This window comes from Perissodus microlepis, chromosome 4, assembly GCF_051167445.1.
Source record: "Perissodus microlepis isolate ML-2025 ecotype Zambia chromosome 4, ASM5116744v1, whole genome shotgun sequence".
Taxonomy (NCBI): domain Eukaryota; kingdom Metazoa; phylum Chordata; class Actinopteri; order Cichliformes; family Cichlidae; genus Perissodus; species Perissodus microlepis.
Window position 1 is genome coordinate 12,196,243 of NC_140464.1, and position 14,953 is coordinate 12,211,195.

Here is a 14,953-nt window from a genome sequence, read left to right on the forward strand (position 1 = left end):
GGGAACAAAGAATGTTCAGGCATCTGTTTTGAGGAGAAATAAAGACAGAGAGGAGGAGGGCTGAAAGAGGTATATGAAATGAGCTTGACTGACTGGATCAGTGAAAGTGAACAGGGCGGCTGCAGCAAGCAATAGTACATTCCTACACACAGGGCCGGGCAGTACACACTTATTTCAGATATATATATTATTTTTAACCCCCAAGTCATACGTCATATCACTTGATGACATTTTAATTCCTGTGCACTTTGCCCTTCAGTTGTCTTCAGGAGTGTTTTGTTGTTACAAGGTTGAGCTGGTATTTCCTGTATATCCTGCTCAGTCAACCACAAGACCCGCTGCTCTCTCTCCAGCAGCTTCTCCCTTTAGTTAGATAATCATTTTGCACTCACTGTATGTTCATACAGACACCCTCAGATTACACTGTGCATTTGTCTGAGTCCAAGCCAGAGTGAATACAGAGCAGATTGAGGTCTTAATGCACAAGGATGGGAGTTCAGACAAGAACCCATTAGTGGTAATAAATAAGTAAAGAGCAGAAATGCATGGAAGAAGCTGGTGGGAAGGAAGTGTAGTTCTTTGTACACTCCCCCTGGGAGAGCATGTTCACTCAAAAAGTGTTGCAGCGCTGACTTTCTGTGAAAAGATCTGTGCCTGGCTTAGATTATTTGTTCTTATCTCACAGTACAAAATTGTACATCGGTCTAGCTGTGTGTTTGCACCACTTGCAAATAACACACAGTTCTAGTTGTTTTAAGCTTGTGAATGTTTGTGGCAGAGAAAAAGAGAGATTCCTTAGCATGTGCTGTGATCACCTGCTTCAGTTACGACAGATGATTTTCCATCAGGCAGTGAAAGAGTTAAGTCTGACTCTGCATGCACCGAGCAGGCCTCCCTCCCTCCCCTTCTCTCCATCCATCCATTTTTACTGTGTGTGTTCGCGTGTTTATAGGGGGCTGTGCCATCTGCAGGCTCAGTGCCTGGATTTGTGATAAGCACACACAACTTAGTTTGATAACAAACTAAACAGCAGCTTCCGCCTCCGCGCCGTAGTTTGGGATTCTTACACAGTCCGTGCGCTTCTCGCTGACTGCTTTGCTTTGGGCTTTAAATATCTTTCTCCACTAGTTCTTCTCTGTGCGACAGCTACGGGATATGCCGAGAGGCGGAGGCGTTTCTTATTCTACCCAAAGCTTCCCCAAGTTGGGACCCCACTGACGCGCTATGACATGAAGGTAAGAGGGAAAGTGGACACGGTGGAGATGATCTATATGTTTTTCGTGGTTTCTTTTCGTTTTATCGGGGTTTTAACTTTTAAACTCGGAAACAAGGCTGAGTCACGGTCACATACTTCACCTACCCGATCATCGCATTTGACGCAATAATGGCCCCGGTCTTCCTAGTTTGGGACAGAAAGAGCATGTCAGGAAAAGAGCCGCGCTTTCCCCCAGCGGGTCAGTGATTTTTCTCACGGCTGTAGCCCGCAGTGAAGAACACCTGGGCGGGTATGTAGGCCCGATCTGGGAGCAGTTTTATTTGGGGCGGGGGGTTGCGTCCTATAAGTGCAGATAGATCGCGTTCTTTTAATTTAAGCAGGACTTTTTTTTCTTTCTTTTTTTTTAATTGTTTAAATCCTCCAAATTTGAAAATGGTCAAGTCAAGGTCAGAAATGGAAAATCAGTTGTGTTTTTGTGCGTGTTAATGTTTTGGACCTGCCTCTCTTCCTGGCTGTACTTTGAGCTTTGTGATAATTAACGAAATTGAGGTGCCAAAATTTGACTTAAAAAGAATTTATCGTCTTCATTTTGCCACATTAACAGAGGCAGAAATCTGTCCAGAGAGACTTTAACTGACTTCTGTTAAACATTTCTCCTCTGCTAGCCCTCATAAAACCACCTTTTCCTTTAAACTGACTTCCACTGACAGAAAGTTACAGGAAGAACGCATTTTCTCTTATTTTCTGGGCACAGCTATGTAGTTTCAAGAAGGGCCTAAGCAGTGAACCGGGCCTGCATTGATCACTGAACCTGCTGTTCTTTGAACCAGAAATAGACTCACTCACTCCCTCTTATCCTGGTACAGTCAAAGGTACAGCTAAATCTTTTGAGAGACAAAAGTAGCAGTGTGCTCATATTTAGTGTAACACAATAGATTTTCAAGCGTAATTTTTGCTGTTTTACTTTTTTTTTTGTAAGTCCTACTGATGTGATTGGGCTGTCACTCATCTTTGTACTCCTTTATGTGGGGGAGAGGAAGCTTATCAGTTAGCTTATGATTCCTCTGACTATGTAAGACAAAGCAATCCAAAGTTCAGGACAAAGTGACATGTACTGTAAGGCATAATTTTCTGTAACTGCTGCAGAAAAACATTTTGGTGATTCAGGCAGATAGACATATGCTTACATGTACAGGACACTGGGTGTTTCGTTAGTCATGGGAGGCCCACCACCGCTGTCATGATGATGTAACCAGGTCAGACCAGCAGGGGAGGTGGAGCCCCTCCCTTTTCTCATAATGCCCAACACCTGCAGATTAAACAGTAGTCCCAGATACAGTGAGTTTGGTATGACACAAAACTGTGCTTTTATTAGCAGCAAAAGTGAGGAATGAAATAAGATATAGCAAATATTTGTCAAGCTGGTGGCTGCCCACTTAGGAACAGTGCACTGCATGCCTTAAGCCATCGCCCATGTCTTCAAGTAAATTCGGGGAAAACCGAGATCAGGTGTTTTGTTTCACTTTGCTCAGAGGCGTGGAGTTATTTCTCTCCTTCCAAACACTAATAATGGGTGGGAAAACATGAAAGCTAGGCGAGCTCACTAATGCTGCTGATAATTGCAGACAGAAGATGATATATAAGGAGTTATAAAGCCGACAAGTTATGTTAAATTCTTATTTTACATATGCATATGCTTAAATCATGTTTTTGTTCTTCCAGAAGGAGCACACTTGTGGACACAGCTGAAGTCACCTTTAGGCCTTCACTTTAACCGCATTTTTCTGTTAAGCTGAACAAGCCGTTTTTCTTTGAAGCAACACAGTGGGCTGGCCTGCTGCTGCTAGATTTTCTTCCTCTACCTGTTAAACACCGCTGCCATCATGCAGACATCATCGATCCGCCGCCAAATGAAAAACATGGTCAACAACTACACCGAGGCCGAGATAAAGGTTAGAGAGGCCACCTCCAACGACCCCTGGGGACCCTCCAGCTCGCTCATGGCTGAAATTGCAGATCTGACCTTCAATGTTGTGGCTTTCACCGAGGTTATGGGTATGGTCTGGAAGAGGCTCAATGATCACGGCAAAAACTGGAGGCATGTTTACAAGGCGCTCACGCTACTGGACTATTTAATCAAAACAGGGTCTGAGCGCGTAGCCAGGGATTGCCGGGACAACATATACAGCATTCAGACACTGAGAGACTTCCAGTACTTAGATCGAGATGGACGTGACCAGGGTCTCAATGTGAGGGAAAAGGCTAAACAGTTGGTGGCTCTGTTGAGGGATGAAGAAAAGCTAAAGAAGGAGCGAACCCAGGCACTGAAGACCAAAACACGCATGACAGGGGTCACAAGTAGCTTAGGTTCAAGTCCCTTACCTCCTCCTTACCCAGGATACCCGAGTGATGAGGGCGGCAGGTGCAGAAGCTCTCCTTCCTCCTTCCGCTGTGAGTAGCAGGGGCTGTTGTGTAACTACAGACTATATATTACATTACTCAAAGCACACAGTGTTGAGTACTTGAATATTTCCTTTTGCACGGGAGCTGTCATTTCTCTGAATCACTCACATGGCAAGTCACAAGTTAACATGGTCATGAGTTCATCTGATAAGTTCCCTGAACTCTTATGTGTGATGAAGTAAATCAAAACCTGTTTTCAAGGTAGTTTCGAAAACACTATTAGTTTTAATACTCACGCTCCACCTTTCCGAGCCTTGATATACATAAACTGACTGCGATTTCATTTCAGTTTTGCTCTCTTCACACTGTTGGGCATCTGCATTCCTTTGATTCCTCTTTTCTGGCAGCTAAACTGGATTTATGATAGAGAAGAGGCCCAATGTGTGCTTTTTTTTCACTCCAACACAGGTTTACAGCATGTTTGCTTGAGGTGGTCTGTACTATACTTTGGCAAATGTGTGGTCTTTGTGGGGAATGTTGTTTAAAAAGGCTGTTAGTAACTTTTGCCCTTGTGGTGTCTCAAGGGCAGATGTTTCTCTTTATCTTTTCATGTCTGTGGCTTGCTTCATGAGGGAAAAGTAAATACTGTATACCCGCAAGACGGTATATGACTGTCTTTTCTTTCTTCTTTTTTTTTTTTTTTTTTTTTGTTCAACAGATTTTCCACCTAATACAAATTACTAGCATACTTTTCTGAGCAAGAATGAGTGCCAGCGGAAGCACATGGCCAGTGTCCAATTCCTAGCTCTGGTTCTGTGGTTCAGAGATACTATAAAAATAGCATGGTTTATTTGACGGAGGCTTTCCTATCCATTCCAGAAATCATAGCAAGGAATTGGATAAAGAAACCCCAGATGATTTAGAAACGCCCACCAGTCTGTTGTTGTTTCTCTCTAGCTGATTTTAACTATAATACGGGGGGATATTTTGGTGATTTCCAGAAGATTCCATGATAATGACAATGATTAGTACCGTGGGAGGGGGTCACTAGGTTGTCAGCAGCTAATTGCTAGAAAGTATTCCAGCTCAGACGGGGGATATTGAGGGGCAGTGCGGTGGAAAAGATTGGTTTCCGAGACCTGACTTTTCCAGCGTGTGGCCTGCTTCCCTCTTTTAGCCCTGTGACCCACAGCCTGGCACCCAGACTGGTAAGCTGCCAGCTCCCCCCGACCCCCTTCCCTATTCCCTCTCTCAAATCTGGACCTGAATCCTCCAACTGGCCCAGAGGATTCGGGGTAATAAGGTGGGCCCCACTCCAATCCATCCATTCCTCTCCCCCACCACCAGCCGAACTCTCCACACAGCCACACCATTGTTCTCAGTGCAGGCAGACTGTGGCAAGCAATGTGATCAAAGGCCCTTAACAACAGGCAATGGAAAATTAACATGCAAAAACAGTGCCAGCTCGTTTCTGACCTTAAAAATCACCCTAAAGTGTTTCTTTCTTGGCTTTGCATCCCTTTCCTCCCTCCATCTGTTCATGTTTCTCTCATCCTATGGCTCCCCATTCCTCCCTAAAACCCACTCCCCTCTGCTCTTTCTCTCCTCAACTAGCTCCAGACCTGGAACAAGCACGGCCAGCAACCAGTGGCGAAGAGGAGCTACAGCTGCAGCTGGCCCTGGCTATGAGCCGAGAAGAAAGTGAAAAGGTACTAAAACACACAACACACTCGCTCTTTCAGTGAGCACAAACCTTTCACGCTTACAGGCACATGCGCCAGACAGAAAGAGGCTTCTTCGCTTTGCTGTTGACATTTTATGCTGTAGTAAAACATTAAACAGCTGCCCCAGTGGTGAAGCGTTGCTCCTGACTGTGTATTTCCCAGAACTGTTGTCAGAAAATGATATCATCAGCTCAACCTCTGATGTAGCCAACAATGACCGAGCAGAGTGAGGAAGCTGGGAGCGAAAGAGTGAGAAGCCAGACAGAATGTGTGCATTGATCCACTCTCAAGCTTCCACAGCCTGCCCCGGTCTCCATGCCAAGGGCAGCTTTGCCCTCGGAGACTTCCTGCTTCAGCTCCTGTAGGAATATATTAGAGTGCATATCAGTTTCCACTTCAGCAATCAGACAAATCGGCTGCAATTTTTGATAAGAAATCCAAGGCATTTGATCTGTTTCTCTTCTTTCCAGCATAGCCTATCGTTACAGCAAAATCAAGCATGCTTTTTACCATTTTTTTGATTTGCCTTCCTCCAATTCCCTCATGTGTAACTCTAGCCACCTCCTCGAGTGGATATCGATGAGCAGACCCAGCTCCAGATCGCTATGAGCCTCAGCAAAGAGGAGGCCCACCAGGTACATGTATACTGGGAGGGATGCAGCTACCTTTTGCATTTTTTCTTTGTCCCTTGGTTTAAACATTTAACCCAGTATCACATTCCAGTGTTTTTCCTTCACAGAAGCAACTGCATGCCTACTCACTTTCTCTCCTTCCTACAACTGAACTATCCCCCTTCACTCACTCACTTTTGAACAGCAAAGAAATATGCAACTTTCTCTAAAAATTAACCAATTGTGGTTTCATCCTTTGTTTTTTCTTATACTAACCATAAGTTGTTTCCTCTGAGTACACTATAAGACACACATCTCAGGCTCTGACCTGGTGCTGCTGACCTTCTGGTGTGGTGCCAGGGAAGGGCAAAGGACTGGCTCCTTCACATTGATTGGGAAACTTGTTAAATTTGCTTGTGAAGTACTGTGAGGATGCCCAACTTTATTTCTGTTAAAATGGAAGCTGACTGTAAATCCCTCCTTGGTTTACACTTTCACAGCCAGTCCAACGCGCTCCTGCTGCTGCCCTGGATATGGACGAGGAAACTCAGCTCCAGTTGGCCCTGAGCTTGAGCAAGGAGGAGCACCAGCAGGTAGAGTGTCCTGGGGAGTGGGTGAGAGGACTTGAACCATTTCCTAAGCACTTTTGAAATAGACAGTAAGAACTGTCATGACATTTTTCACAAGTTATTTATAAAAAATGAAGGTGCAGGTGACCACACTTGTCACTTCAGTGTGAATTACAGTGCTGTGCAAAAGACTTGAGCCACCCCCTCATTTCTGGCTTCTACGGAACCAGACTTCTTGTAACTGTTTTATTTTTTGAAGTTGTATTAAGCCATAATTCTCCAGACTTTTTGGAGGTCTTTCAAAGCTTTTCCTTGGACATTGACTGTTTTTTTCCACTCATTGTTAAAGGATTTTTTTTTTTCTTGGTAGTGTTACGTGGCTTAAAAAAACCAATCATTTAAACAAAAAAAAAAAAGGCAGCTTGCTCAAGTGATGAATCAGTGCTGTGTAAACACAGACAACTTAGCAAAGAAGCAATTGTAAATGGTATATTTTGGCACTTCCAGTCTGTCACAAAAATCAAGTTTTTCCAATTTTCTTTAGTTGAATCTATGAAAAGTACTAAAGATGACACGGTTTGACAAGCAAAAAAGAATCATTTTGCACCAACAAGGTGATTCCCACAAAGCTATTAGCTAAAACTCGCCATATCTCAGCATGGTGTGCGGTGTGTTCATTATAAATTTAAGGAAATCAGACAAGTGGAGGACAAAAGAAGTGGAAGGACTAAAAAAAGGAAATGGAAAGCATCTGAAAGTCATCCATCCATCTTCTTTTGCTTATCCAATTCAGAATCATGGGTGGGCTGGAGCGTATCCCAACTGCCATAGGGCGAATGGTAGGGTGCACCCTGGGCAGGTCGCCAATGTGTCTCAGGGTTTATCATGTTCTTAAGAAACAGGAAAAATCCAGCAAAGAAAAACACACAGTGGAACACTATTGGTCATGAATTAACCTCCACAGAGCCCACACCTCAACATTATTGTAACAGTGTGAGATCATCTTGACAGAGAACAGAAGTAAAGACAGCCAACATCCAAAGAAGAGAGAAAGAAAGCTGCTATATATGCTGTATTTCAAGCCATCTTATTCCACATCTTAAATAAATAAATCATAAATGAATACATCACTATTTTGCCTATTTCTTTATATCCCAGTGATATATATGGAAATTAAATGTGGGTCAAAACTTTTGCACAATATTTATAATGTAAATTCAGACTTGCTTCCTGAATAGCTCAGGAGAATATTACCTGTTTAATTTCAGTCCTCTGTTACAACATAAGCCATTATATGATCAGTGCCACTTGTCCTAAATCATCCTTTCTCTCTATTTTTTTTTTTTTTTTAATTATATTTTCCCCCATACAACCTTTACAGTACCTTATTGCCACACTTTCTGCTTCCTTTTCTTTGCCTTGTTTGAAAAAGTTGTATAACGTTCACTTTGTTGTATTATCTCTGCAACCTTTGGACCCCCGCTTCCTGTCTCACTCTCTTTGTCTCTTTCCTCCCCCTTTTTTACCCTCTCTGTCTACACTCCTATATAGTAACACAATAGAACTGCTCTGTTAGAGATCACAGGGATGCTCTGCTTTCTGTCCTCTCTTTGGCCAGGGAATTTTCTGGTTTCTGCCAACTGTGTACATATGTTGCATAGGAAAAATGCAAGCCATCTATTTTTCCTGTGCACCGTCACTGAGTGAGAAATATAGTGTGATGTGACAATATGTGACCCATAAAGGCTTACGTGTGTCTTTTATCTGTTGAAAGGAGCAGCTCAGCCGGCAAGGAGATGAGTCCCTGCTCCAGAAAGCTCTGGACGAGAGCAAACGTGAAATGGAGAAAAAAGGCGGGGTATGAAAGCTTGAAACATAAGCAGTAGTATATGACTATGAAAACATTCAATAATACTATCAAAATATATGTTGAAATGTTGAAATATAAACTTCTTTTTCTGGTTTTGTTTTTTTCTTTGATAAATTTGGTCAGACGGCCTTTATGGACCTGGTAGATGTTTTCGCAGTACCCACAGATCTGCCTCCCAGTGACCATCGGTGGAATAATGCCTCACACCAGGCAGCTGCTGGGGCTGGAGGTACAGACCATTGGGACTCTTTCGGTGAGCCTTGAGTTGGCTTGGTCATGGTATATTATTTTAGATGGAATCGTATGAAGATGAAGAATCTTTTTTTTCTTTTTACATGAAACTCTTTGCTTTTTGTACCTACAAAATAATTTGAACTGCTCACCGGCTAACAGACTCTTTTATTTGTGCGTTAATTAAGAAGGCAGCCGCGTTCCAAGAGCTGATTCTCCATGGATGGTACCTCCACCTTCAAATAGCCCTCCCCCACCGTGGGAACCTCCAGCCAACCCCTGGGATCCACCACAGGACAACGTCTCCAGCCTCAGTCCTGTATGGTCTTTGCCTGCAAATACAGGTGAGTGTTTTCACTTACAATTAGGATAACGAAAATAAAGACGTCACCTGGATATCTTAAAAACTACCTATGTTCCACAGAAAGTTAAATAGCATTTCTGTCATGTTTTTATCCTCATCAGGAGCTGATCTGTTCACAGCGCCTTCAGGAAGATCAGCACCTACAGAACCTGCTCCCCGAACTCTAAGTCCCTCAGGTAAACAATACACTATCTGCTATTCTTGTTCTACTTTTTGTACGCTGGTTCCACTTGCAGTCTTACTTGTCTTTCTACTTTTCTGCTGACAGATACTGATCTGTTTGATGACGCTATGGATGGTGGTCAGGTGAACGGGGCTAGTGGGCGAGAGGATAGCCCTGAGCTTTTTGACCTTTCTCGTCTTCGAGAAAGCCTGAATGACCCCAGCTCTCGAACATGCCGGACACCCGAGTCCTTCCTGGACCCTTCGGCAGCTTCCTTGGTGAACTTGGACAGCTTGATCCCAGCAAACCCATCAGCCAAGAACAAGAACCCGTTTTTATCAGGTATGTTTTGTATTATTGACTGCAGGTGCAGTCATTGCACTTTCTTATTGGACATACAGAGTAGTTAAAACATTGTATTCAAATCAACCAGGTGCTGGTTGTGCATAAGATGAGCACAACCACCACCTGGCAGTGTTAATCATTTACCAGTGTGTGCCATGTACTGGTAAATGCAGGCGAGTGATAATCCGCTGCCATGTAACAACTGCAGTAAAACCCCCACGTGCAGAGTGCTAGATATTTCCATTTTTCCATTTATCCTTGCTGGTATCTGTTTTTTGTAATCTCCAGTTGGTTTGTGAATGAGAATTAAAGTTTTTTGTTCCTGCCTTTTAAATCTCAGATGAGTTTTGGGAACAGTGTGTGCTTGAAACTGTAGCGTCATGAGAGACATAAAGCAGTCATTGACTCAACAGGTTCAAGGCTCAGTTTTAGAAAAAATAAACTTTGAATAGGTGTTAAAAGCAGACTTTTTCTCTTCTTTATTTCTTTTCACATAGGCCTGAATGCTCCTTCACCCAGCAATCCATTCCAAACAGATCAGCCGAAACTAAGTCTAAATCAAATGGGCACCGGCTCCGCCTTGACGGCTCCCCACGCCACTTCTCTTCCATACAGTGCCTCCTTGCCCCTGCCTACAAGTCATCCGGGTGCCAGCATCCCGTCGTCACATACTCACCCCACCCATCCTGGACTGGACTTGCCAGTGAGGCTCCCTGAGCCCTTGTTGCCTTTCTCTTCAGCAAGTGCTCAGGGATCACAGGCCGCACAGAGCAGTCAAAACCCCTTCTTATGAGGACAAACTAAACCGGAAAAAATATTTTAGAAAAATGGAAATTCACTAAATTGTCCTCTTGAAATATTGCTCTAACTGCACACCAAACTACAGCCCAATGGACTTGTATGAAAAACCTATTCTTAGTTGTTTTTATATTCTTGTAATGCACAATAACCTTTAGGTAGACGCAAGCTGAATCTGCTCTTCACTGCAGCAACATATCCTGCTCCTCTTTTAATGAACAGACTACAACAGAGATAACACCTTTTTTTTTTTTTTTTTTTAATCTAACAACTAAGTGTCAAGTACAATTTCAAGGTCATACCCTACAACGTAGAAACAAAAGGTCTGATAATATTTTGCTGTCAACAAACTAAGCTGTAAGTAGAGGGAAGATGCATTACAGGTTTAGGTGGTCACTGCTGATTACACATTCTCGGTATGTGCACATCAACCTGTTCGCTGCTGGAAGTACTGCATCATACTGGTATATGGCTGGAACAGAGCTGGTGGGGAAAAAATCAATGTATACCAGTCTGCTATTATGAAATTCAAGTGGTGAATGAAGTAATAGTTTGGGAGGACTGTGAGCAAATAATTCATATGACGTAACCTTAGAAAATGTATGAATATGAGTTTATTCATTGCTTGCAAACCACTGACTTCACCAAATATAGGAGTGTATTTACAACACTGCTCAGTTCTTCACATGGGTTTATTCACTTGCATTTACTCATTTCCCTTGGTATCAATACATGTCACATGAAATCATGACGACTCAGGAACACACTCAGTATCACTGTCTCATAAGCAGTTTGTGCCCCCTGCTGGTAGTGAAGTCAGCAATATTACCTGTTCTTACATTACACCACTACCAGAATAAACAGAAAAAAGTGACAATAAGCCAAAAAACAAAAACAAAAAACTGCTCCTCTCAATTAAAACATAACATCCACATACACTGAAAACAAAGTTCATACACAAAATCCAAATTTCATTAAGAAAAAACATATACAAAGATAAATACTGAATGCCTTACATGAGAAAATATTCTGTAAAATCTTCATAAAGTTCTATAAGAGTTGTTACTCATTTTTTTATATTAAATCTGAAGTGAAAGAGCTTTATATAATTTCAGACAGAGTTCACGTGATTTACAGCCATGGAAAACAGCCATAACAGAAAACAGGAACTCTTATAAGTGACAGTATCAATCAGGAATACCCCAGATTCCCACTCTGCGTCGAATAACAAATGCATGAAAGTAAGACCTTTACAAATGAGACAATCATTTGATCCTGTTATACTATCACTTCGTCCTCTTCACTCTGCCTAATGTACAGTTATGTCTTTGTGTTACCAAAGATAAACACTCTTACACGAGAAACACACCATGAAAACCTCAACAGAGTAGCATATAAGCTGATAAAGACCAAAAGGCAGAACATTTTTTGTATAAACAGTATCACTATTATAAGATACAAATACAGAAACTGGCACGCACGCGCACACACACAGTCACTGGCCACTTTATTAGGTACCTCACTAGTTCAGGGTTGGACCCATTTTTCCTTCAGAGCTGTTTTAATTCTATTTAACAAGGTGCTAGAAACATTCCTTGGATTTTGGTCCATACTGACTTGACAGTCTTATGTATTTGCTGCAGATCTGTCATATGCACAACCATGGTGTGAGTTTGCACCAGACTTTGAAGGTGCTCCACTGGATTGAGATCTGGTGACTCTTGAGGCCATTTGAGTACAGTGAACTGATTGTCAAGTTCATGACTGGAGCTTTGTGACATACTGCGTTACCCTGCTGGGTGCAGGGTACCAAGAAAATATCCGGCACACCATTACACCACTACCAGCCTGATCCTCTGATATAAGGCAGGATGGATCTATACTTTCATTTTATTTATGCCAAATTGTAACAATACCATCCAAATTCCCGGGAGAAACTGACACTCACTGGACCAGGCAACATTTTTAAATTCTTTGATGTCTAACTTTGGTTAGCCTGCGCAAACTATAGCCTGTTTCCTGTTCTTAGCCCCTCTGGTCTCCTTTTCCTCTGACCATCTACAACAACAAGGCCAGAGAACTCTGTTCAGCAGATCATCTTTACCATGTTTCAATGCTTAAACTAATTCAGTTGCTGCCATGTTATTAGCTGATTAGATATTTGCATGAAAGAGTAATTGTGTACCTAATGAAGTAGTCAGTAAGCGTATGTCACTTGACTGTGACGGACTCCAGCCAGCTCATCACCTCTTTAAGTCCCTCTCCAGATCTGGCACTGACTTCCAGTGTTGTGATTGGCTGAGTCGCAGATGCAACAATGTCATCCATCCTGAACAGTGACTTTATCTCTATAAGGCTCATAGTGCAAGGCATGTCCCTGGGGGAAAAATATAAAATTGGAAAAGAAAATCAAAAATTTCCTAGTGGTATTATTAGCTTTCCTTATTACATACAAATTGCATTAAACCTGCTAGAGATCTTGTACAATATGGTAAAACACTAATAGAGACTGATGTGTATTCTAGGAGTGTCACCTCTTGTTGAAGAGAATAAGCACAGAGGCCTTGCTCAGAGGCTCAGCTGAGAGTACTGACAGCAACTGGATACAGGAGGAGGATATCTGAGCAATGTTGGCCGAATCCACCATGAACTATGGAGAAATGTAAACAAAAGAAATCTACTCAAGTACTTCAATTTAGTAAACCCATATTGAATATTACAAATATAAACAGCATGTATACAAAGATCATACAATGACAGAGGAGCAGTCTTTGAAGTAACTGGGCCATATAGGGCCCATGCAGCCTCCCAGCTCTCTCACAGTCACCTTCTTCTTCTTCACGGTTAGATCTGTCAGATTGGTTCCTACCTACAAAGAATGAAGACTGGAGATGGAGAAATTACACGGATAAGGTGTCAGAGACTTTGAACTGTCCATTAGTACTTACTGTGGGAAGAGTTGAAGGTGGTGTCCCTAATTCATCTAAACCATGTACGATAAACTGTAAATGAAATCTGATAGGAAAATCGACTGGAGACAGCATTGCTATCAGCTTTAAAGAAAAACATTTTGAAATGTTTATGCAATATTTTATGAGCTATGAAAGTAGAACTTGAATATTTGTTATTTGTAAGGTTGGTGATGTCACAGCTGAGAGACTACTGTTGACTTGTCACCTCACAAATGAGATCATGTCATCTGTTCAGATGACAGTTTATTAATAATCCACCAATTTGGGCTAAGTTTATATGTGATGGGCCCCATGCATGTAATCTAGGCAACTGGAGGATAGTGTTTAACTTGTGCTGTTGCAGATCACTTCCCTTTCAATCTCTGAAATATAATTTTTAGAATAAAAGCAACTGGAAAAATACAGAAATAGCTATGTGAACGAGAACTGCCTCCAGATAAATACTGGAAAAACCAAAGGGCTGGTGGTGAACGTCCACAGGCACAAATATCCTTCTCCACTTACGAAATGGAGAATGTGGACTATATCAAAAAAATGCTATTTACCGAAAAGGACAGAGCAGGCTGTATCTGGTAAGTATGCCAAGGACTTTTGAAGTGCAGGAGAAGCTCCTGAAGACTCTGTGGTTCCAACAGCTATCTGTAATGGTGTTGGTCTGTTGGGGCAGCAGTATCTCTACTGGGGACAAAAAGAATTGAAACAGGTAGACCAAGAGTGCCAACGTGATGCCCTCTTGACCCAGTGGAGGTAGTAAGTGACAGGTAGCATGGTAGCTAAACACATCCCACCCCATGCAGGACACTCTTACAGCACTGAGCAGCTTCTTCAGCGTCAGGCTGCTGGACCCACGGTGTGTAAAGGAGCAATATTGGAGGTCTTTCCATCCAGCAGAGCCGCAGCAGTAAAACACATGTATACTTACACATGCACACATTAGGGACTGATAAATCACAGTGTGCAACTGTTTTCAACACTTCATCTTCTATTAGCGTCATCCGGGGCTGTTTTTTTGCTTGTAGGCATCTAAAGATGTTATTTTATTTTATCACTGCGCCATATATGTACAGATATTTAAATTATACTTCCTCTATCTTGTACATGTTTCCTATTGTTTTATATAATTATAATTATTATTGTTATTATCCACTTTCTGACCATTGACAATTTCACATTACAGTACAGCACTAATTTCTGCTGTAATGTGAATTTCCAAACTATTGGACTAATAAGGGCTACCATAGCTTAAATATTGTAATAATAATCTCTCTTACAGATCTTATTATGAAAATGAATTTGTACACATACCGATGCAAAATAAAATAACACTGGGTATCGACATTTGGCAATTGGGAAAGGCGATATACAAACCCAGGTCGTCCATTACTTAGCAACTTAAGTACTACACAAGCTCATAGGCTAAATTAGTTAGCTAATTAAGCTATTTGGTAGTATGTCCTTTTACGTCAAAGAAATTCACATGGCCACAAAGGATATTTTGTAGACGTTTGAGCAACAACGTCTTTCCAACACCGGTCGCTCCGAGGAGTAAACACATTTCTTTGCTGGTCATGCCGGTTTTTCCGCAGAACCATAGTTAAAATCGTAGCGTATAGCTGTAGCCTCACTTGGCACCATGGCGACGTTCACGTGACCGGACAAACGTCGCAACTATTGGGCAAAGTAGAAA

General features: G+C 42.1%; 2 protein-coding genes across 6 annotated transcripts; one reads left to right on the plus strand and one right to left on the minus strand.

Annotated features, from left to right (window-relative positions):
• Nucleotides 1-928: 928 nt before the first annotated feature.
• epn3a (epsin 3a) lies at nt 929-10,967 on the plus strand. 5 transcript variants are annotated; one of them, XM_084925769.1, is made up of 11 exons: nt 929-1,235; nt 2,939-3,667; nt 5,234-5,328; nt 5,901-5,978; nt 6,455-6,547; nt 8,298-8,381; nt 8,517-8,646; nt 8,813-8,968; nt 9,090-9,164; nt 9,257-9,493; nt 9,994-10,967. In XM_084925769.1, the coding sequence occupies exons 2-11, from the start codon at nt 3,100-3,102 to the stop codon at nt 10,287-10,289; spliced, it is 1,812 nt and encodes a 603-aa protein (XP_084781895.1). In that variant the 5' UTR covers nt 929-1,235; nt 2,939-3,099; the 3' UTR covers nt 10,290-10,967. The 5 variants fall into 5 exon arrangements, with proteins under 5 accessions (XP_084781895.1, XP_084781896.1, XP_084781897.1 ...); XM_084925770.1 differs by having other exon boundaries at nt 8,816-8,968; XM_084925771.1 differs by having other exon boundaries at nt 8,517-8,622.
• A 1-nt stretch (nt 10,968) lies between these two features.
• Nucleotides 10,969-14,931, minus strand: arl16 (ADP-ribosylation factor-like 16). Its single transcript, XM_084925785.1, has 5 exons — nt 14,760-14,931; nt 13,243-13,297; nt 13,047-13,163; nt 12,829-12,944; nt 10,969-12,671 (listed from the first exon to the last, which is right to left on the minus strand). The coding sequence occupies exons 1-5, from the start codon at nt 14,834-14,836 to the stop codon at nt 12,506-12,508; spliced, it is 531 nt and encodes a 176-aa protein (XP_084781911.1). The 5' UTR covers nt 14,837-14,931; the 3' UTR covers nt 10,969-12,505.
• Nucleotides 14,932-14,953: the final 22 nt, after the last annotated feature.